General features: G+C 42.0%; 2 protein-coding genes across 2 annotated transcripts; both read right to left on the bottom strand.

Moving 5' to 3' along the window:
- LOC8060243 (pentatricopeptide repeat-containing protein At1g74600, chloroplastic) lies at nt 703-3,534 on the bottom strand. Its single transcript, XM_021452210.1, has 2 exons — nt 881-3,534; nt 703-782 (listed from the first exon to the last, which is right to left on the bottom strand). Exon 1 carries the CDS (start codon nt 3,400-3,402, stop codon nt 991-993), a length of 2,412 nt encoding a protein of 803 aa, XP_021307885.1. The 5' UTR covers nt 3,403-3,534; the 3' UTR covers nt 703-782; nt 881-990.
- On the bottom strand, nt 4,894-7,260 carry LOC8060244 (60S ribosomal protein L34). Its single transcript, XM_002462331.2, has 4 exons — nt 7,061-7,260; nt 6,852-6,931; nt 5,363-5,472; nt 4,894-5,274 (listed from the first exon to the last, which is right to left on the bottom strand). The coding sequence occupies exons 1-4, from the start codon at nt 7,137-7,139 to the stop codon at nt 5,184-5,186; spliced, it is 360 nt and encodes a 119-aa protein (XP_002462376.1). The 5' UTR covers nt 7,140-7,260; the 3' UTR covers nt 4,894-5,183.

Below are 7,603 nucleotides of genomic sequence, written 5' to 3' on the forward strand. Positions count from 1 at the left end.
ATAACGCATGAACTGTACCCACGTTAGCAGCAAATCTATCAGAGAGAACAGCTCAGTAAAAAGTATATATATTCAGTTTTTCAGTATTACGAATACCTTATAATTTCACTGAGAATTAGAAGTGTTACCTCATGTCAAATATGGAAATTCCATATTAAGGAAACAATGAATAAATTAGTAAAGAACTATTAGAGATATGTATAGTCTAACACATGTATACCATGTTACTTGTACTCCAAGTTATACTTGACTATATATATGAAAGTCACCCTCCCTAATTGGGTGAGGTGTTCCCTTAATTCTCTACAAGAACGAATTCTGCAAAAGATGATCTATCATCAGTGGGAACTTTTGATAACTGTCAACTTCATGTAGAGAGAAATGACTTGATAATTATTTAAGATGCCTAAGATTCAGTAAAATTACCAGTGCAAAGTACAGTTAACAGTGGAAGTGGCTCAACAGTTTTATATAGTATCACTAATATCCATTCTTATATATACCAGGACAAGCTGATGCACTTTTCTAGTTTCTCTAAGATCATAGCTAAGGTTTTAAGTCAGATAGTATATTGTTGAGTGTTAGGTATGGGGCATTGTATGGTATAAACCTAGTTGCTCTGGATTTGGAAAATACAGTGTCGTGTGACCAAATCATTACCTGTCACAACAAAATATGTAGACCAGCAAATATACCTAAAAATTCATGGAATGGTCCATAAGGTCATAACAAAGTGATCGGCCAAACAATCCTACATGAGTTGGTCCCTCAAATATACTCATCTGGAATACATTCACTAATTAGAAAGCAAAGCAGATCACAGAAGTTTTTCAAAAAATCTTTCAGAGATATGAAGTTTTTTCGGTACATAGTTACATACGCTGCAATATGTTTTGGTGAGTTTCTATAGCCAATTTGTGCCAACGCATCGCACATGTTTCAAAGTTCTGTGTAGTATTCACCCTTTTTCTAGATATCTATTGAAGCATATTATTCTTCCAACAAACTCCATCCAGGTTCTTTCTTCACATCCTTAACTGATTTTCTTATTTCCATTACACCTTCCCAGTCTCCAGAATTTGCTCGAATGTTTGACATAGTAGCAAAACACCCCGAATCACAACTTTCTTCACGGATCTTATTTTCTACAAAACGTCCAAGTACAACATCATCATGAACTCTGCAAGCAGCAAGCAGTGTGCTCCACACCATTGAATCAGGTTTCACAGGCATACTCTCAATAAAACTTTTTGCCTCTACAAGCCTCCCAGATCTACCAAGTAAATCAACCATACAGCAGTAGTGGTGCAACACTGGCTCAACCCCGTACACAGTTCTCATTGAATTAAAATGTTTGAAGCCTTCTTCAACCAAACCATTTCGGCCACAAGCAGACAAAACACTCACAAGTATGACAGTGTCTGGTTTTACCCCACATCTAATCATCAAATCAAACATCGCCAAAGCATCCTGACTGCTTCCATGCTGAGCGTATCCATCAACTATCGCGGTCCATGTAACTAAATCCGGAACATCTATTTCATCAAAAACTTTACGAGAATCATCCAGGTTGCCACTTTTGGAATATAACTTCACAAGTGAACTGCTCACAGATAGATCAGACAGTATGCCTACTTTGGCTGCATACCCATGTAACAGTTTACCATAGAATAGTCTTGCCATGTCAGCACAGATGCTAATAATAGATGAGCATAAAAACCTGTCTATATGAAAACCAGCAGCCAACATAAGCTGAAACAATGAGATTGCCTCCTCACTATAACCATTTGTAGCATATCCAGATATCATTGAAGATAACATGATCTGGTCTTTGCATGGAGTTGCATCAAAAAGTCTTCGAGCTGTTTGTACATCTTTACATTTGGAATACATGGAAACAAGGCAATGGTTAATGGACGTGGTTCCTCCATAGGCACGAAGGACATGTCCATGAACTTCCTTCCCTTTGAGCAAACACTCTGGTACATTGCAGGCTGAAAGAATGGCACTTAACGACACATCATCTGGTGTAAAACCTTCATCAATCATATTCCTTAACACCTGGAATGCCTCAGCTGAATGGCCATGTGTAGCAAAACCAGCAACCATTGATGTCCATGACACTTCATCCCGTTCCTGCATCTCTTCAAAAACCTTGTAGCTATCCTTCAAATCATTACATCTGGAGTACATGGTTGAGAGTGCACTTGCCACAAGAACAGCATGAATAAACCCATCTCTTATGACCAATGAATGCAGCTGTCTGCCAAGCTCAGATGAGTCAACAGAACTGAAAACAGAAGCGTGGCATTTGTCATTCGGTCTTAGGCCCTGACATAACATCCTCCTTAACAGCTGAATTGATCTTTGTAGGCTATGCCTGCTAACCCCAGATATGAAAGCCGACCAGATGCTTCTGTTGCTAACTGTGCCAACTTCTTGAAACACCTTCTCACAGAGCTGAACAGCCCCAACATTTGCATATGTCGAAATCAAAGCCTCCTTGACAACATGATCCAAGTACAGCTCAGTCTTCATAATCATGCCGTGCACCTGGTTAGCCTCCCGTATCATGGACATCTGAGAGCAGGCGAGCAATATGCTCGTAGCTGTGTACTTGTTAATTGCCACACCACTCCGCAACATTTCCGTAAGCAGCAGCATAGCACTTACTGGGTCCTCCTCTTGCACGAAACCAGCAATTGCAGTTGTCCAGGAAACCACATTCCGGATTGGCATCCTCCAGAACTCATTCATGGCAGCACCCATCTGACCACATTTCACATACATGTTAACGATGGATGTCCCAACGAAGACATCGTACTCGGGATCACGCCGGAGCACCATCCCATGCACTGCCCTCCCAACCCCCAACTCTGCACCAGCCGCGCACGCGCTGAACGCCCCAGAATACGTGAACGAGTTGGGCTCGCAGGAGGAACCCCTCACCATGTCGCGGAACATCTCGACTCCGAGCGCGTGTTCACCGTTGCGCGCCGCCCCGGAGATAGCCGTGTTCCAGCAGACCACGCTTCCGCGATCCCCGTCCTCGAACGCCCGCAGCGCGTCGCCCAGGCGGCCGTTCTTGGCGAGCAGGTCCACCACGGTGCTGCAGATGTAGGCGTCCCGCGAGAGCCCATCCTTCCAGGCTGCGCAATAGAGCTGCTCCGCGAAGGCCAACGGCGCGGAGGCGGCGGCACAGGCGGCCAGCGCGTTGCCGTAAGAGAATCGGCACCACGCGGAGGCAGACCCCGCAGCGCGCGCACGGACGAAGCCTGCGAGCGCGGCGGGGAGGTGCGCGATGCGGTCCGCGGCGGGGCGGCGCGGCATTACGTCGAGCAGGTGGTGGGCGCGGGAAGCAGGGGCGGAGGACGCATCGAGGCGGCCAGGTTGTGCGTGCATCGATCACAGCCGCAGCTCGCGGTCGTCTAAAATCGGACGCTCCAGGCGGTGCCGAGCGAACCAAATAGCCCATAGCAACCTGACAGTGGAAACGTGTACGAAGAGGTGCTGCTAGCCTGCTAAACATGATTTTTTGGTTTGGTGAGACACTGATATAGGTTGGTTTTTTTAACAAATGTGGGATTGGAAATTATATTGGTAATGATTTTATTACGGTCATCTATTTTATTATGGAAATCTTGAAAAAATTTTAGAACTAAACGAGGGCTTAGTAAAATTAGAGGAGTGAGAGTAGCTCATGAATTAGCTTAATTAGAGCACTCACAATGCAAGACTCTATCACAAAGTCCAAGACATTTAATTACATATTATTTATGGTATTTTGCTGATGTGACAGCATATTTATTGAAGAAAGAGGTAGAAAAAATAAGACTCCAAGTCTTATTTAGACTCCAAGTCCACATTGTTCGAGGTAATAAATAACTTTAGACTCTATGATAGAGTCTGCATTGTGAGTGGCCTTATGCGGTCTGGAGAAAAAAAATTTCCTTTTTGAGCTTCTGAAACTAGCCTTGTTTACTTCCACCCAAAATCCAAAAACTTTTTAAAATTCTCCGTTACATCAAATCTTTAGACACATGCATGAAGTATTAAATATAAACAAAAATAAAAACTAATTGCACAGTTTGGTCGAAATTTACGAGACGAATCTTTTGAGCCTAGTTAGTCCATAATTGGACAATAATTACCACAAACAAACGAAAGTGCTACAGTCCCGGAAAAAATTTCGCCCAGAAACTAAACAAGGCCTAGAATGTAATTACACTGTTGATGAATGAATGCACTCTTTCTCTCGCAAACACACACACACACAACCTGGCTTCTTGATGTATACTGACATGTAGGGATGTTTGGGAATTGGGACTAGTTCTCTTTATATTTTTCACCAACACTGCATAATTTTTAACCAAACAGTTTCAATTCTACACTCTATTTTAGAAAAAATAGTAGAGTGATGAAAGCACCTTAAAAAAAATACTCCACAAACTCCAAGTTTTTTTGTAAAAATATTCCACAATGAAGGTATTGTTCTGTTCCTAATTTTTTTGGTTCAGAATACTGTAGCACTTTTATTTTTATTTAATAATTATTATCCAATCATAGACTAACTAGACTTAAAAAATTTATCTCATGATTTACTTATAAACTGTACAATTATTTTTTGTTTTCGTCTATATTTAATATTTCATATATGTACCGCAAGATTCGATGTGATAGATAATCTTGAAAAGATTTTGATTTTTGGGTTGAACTAAGCAAGGCCCAAGTTTATAAAGTAGTCCTAAACAGTGCCTACATGTGTTGACTTGACTCCGCAAACTCCCTACCATGAAACGTATTCTGGAGACTGCCAAGACAAAGGAATAAGGACTAGCAATCACCGTCTGAGACAGGTGGACGATAGTATTGCAAACTTATCCCACAGACAAATTGGAATAACAGCTATTTGCAACAAGCAGGAAATAAATACCAACTGAAGCCCAACTCATATGAACTCAGACTTGCAGTTTTAGCGAAGTGAACAAAAGCAACATGGGGATCATATGTCATCTCATAATCTTTGACACCACAATGGTAGACAGATTTCAAGGTACCCTAGAAACAGTTGTCGGCTCAAGACATACTAGAACACAGCTAGAAGAGACTACTTCATTGATCATCACCATCGACAAAAATATCTTCCCTTGTTTACAGAAGAGTGGTTCACTTCTGTTTCAGAGTTACTTTGAGGAAGTTTTGTCTTTGGTCTTCTGTAATTTCAACACCTTCTTGACAATCTTCTGCTCTTCAACCAGGAAAGCACGGATGATCCTGCAAGCACGTGGGGTTACATAGACAAGTTAGGAGGTTTGCAACTTTACGGTTCTCAAATCCAAATATACTAAAACTATTTGCTAACCTTTCTCTAACTGCAGTTCCAGAGAGCACTCCACCATATGGGCGGTTCACAGTTCTGCGGTTCCTAGACAACCTGGACCTTTTGTACTCAGCAGGCCTAAGATGGGGAATCTGAAAATGGAAACCATCACAGTGTGAGCAATAAAGATGGACTGCCAACACACAGAAATATTAAGGCAAATCGTAGAACATGAAAACACATTCTCCAGAATCAAATCAAGCATAGCATCAAAACATCCTATGATGAAACACATTAAGGCCTTGTTCGTTTGACAGGGTTTGAGGGTGGGAATTGTTCCAGCTAATCTATATTAGTAGAAATAAACCTATCAATCCACCTGGAATAATTCCAGGGCATCCAATCCGGATGAAACGAACGGGCCCTAAGGGATTCACAATATAAAATTCTAACAAAATATGAATCAGTCAACATTATCCTAAGAGGAAATTTCATGCTAATGCAACAAAAGTCAACATTGATTGTTTTCTGCTGCAGTGCATATTTTTCCATTTGGAACTAGAACGACAATGCCAAGTCACCAACCTTACCAGAGGTGCATAATTTGACTAACTGAACTCAAGAAAAACTACCAATATTGCATCCTCAAACGTTTCAGTTGTATGATCTCACATTACAACCAATAAGATAAGGCCTTGTTTAGTTCTCTGAAAATTTTGCAAAATTTTTCACATTCTCCGTCACATCGAATTTTTAGACACATGCATGGAGTATTAAATATAAACGAAAATAAAAACTAATTGCACAGTTTAGTCGAAATTGACGAGACGAATCTTTTGAGCCTAGTTAGTCCATAATTGGATAATATTTATCAAATACAAACGAAAGTGCTACAGTGTCGATTTCCCAAAATTTTTCGGAACTAAACAAGGCCTAAATACAGAAATCAACATTCAAATTACCATTGTACAAACTACCAAGTCCACATATGAAATACTTACCTAGAAGGTTTGCTGTATAAGAATCACCACTGTACAAACTAGTACGAATGTATGATCATAATGAGAAAATAAATAATATTATCAAAACAATGTGAAATTGTTGCTGGACATCTGACAATAATAATAGAATAAGGGCCTGTTCGGCTGCAGCAAACAGCTGCTACATTGCACCACTGAGGAGGCTTGCAGCCACTGCTTTAGCTGCAGCGAACACACCCTAGCTTTCAGCAAATTTCGACCGGATATAGTGACTAGTGAGCCACCAATCCATTCCAACTGAAATGCTCCATTACACAACAAAATACAGAGATTCCATTCTATGAACTTCATGCTAAACATTCTAAGGTGACATAAAGATCGAGATGAACAACTAACTCCACTACATTTTATGAACACATTACCCACCAACTTCAACACCCCGATTTCCCCACAACCGTAACTACTCCCAACACAAATCGCCCTACCAAGGCCGCAAGACTAACCGAACAATCGTGTTATGCTGATTGCTGAGAAGAAAAGTGGCAACTCACCCCCTGGATCTTCTTCCCGGTCACGGGGCACTTGGGCCCGCTGGCTCTCTTCTTGGTGTACTGGTACACGAGCTTACCACCTGCGACCACAAGCCACAAACCAATCTAACACATCAGAAAAACACCAAAAGCTGATATCAATGGAACCACCAAAAATGGAGTGAAAACAAAAGAGAAAATGATGGGAAGAGGAGGGAGGAGATCCGGACCAGGGGTCTTGACGACCCGCGTCTGGTTGGACTTTGTGGCATAGCTGTGCCGCTTGCGGTAGGTCAGACGCTGCACCATCTTGCCGCCGTCGCGCGCGCCGCCGGTGGATAAACCCTAATGGGAGGCTGGAGCAGAGAGGCTAGGAGAACGAGAAGCGAGGGCGTGGCGGCGGCAAGGGGGTATAAATGGATGTGTCGCGAGGGCTGACCTAAATCGGACGGCTGGGATCTGTTTGATGAGATAATGGGCCGGACCGAAGTAACTAGGCTCTACGGGCCACCTTCTCCAGCTTGATCTTCCACGGTGCATCTCTCTGCCCTATCAGTTAAGGGATGCTCTTATTATAATTGGTTGATGTTGATCAACTCATCAACCCAACTATGGAGAAGGCTGAGTGAGACATCACACAAACTACTCTCACACAAGTAGGGCCTTGTTTAGTTCCAAATTTTTTTGGGAAATCGACATTGTAGCACTTTCGTTTGTATTTGACAAATATTGTCCAATCATGGACTAACTAGGCTCAAAAGATTCGTCTCGTC

The sequence above is a fragment of the Sorghum bicolor genome, chromosome 2 (assembly GCF_000003195.3).
Source record: "Sorghum bicolor cultivar BTx623 chromosome 2, Sorghum_bicolor_NCBIv3, whole genome shotgun sequence".
Classification (NCBI taxonomy): domain Eukaryota; kingdom Viridiplantae; phylum Streptophyta; class Magnoliopsida; order Poales; family Poaceae; genus Sorghum; species Sorghum bicolor.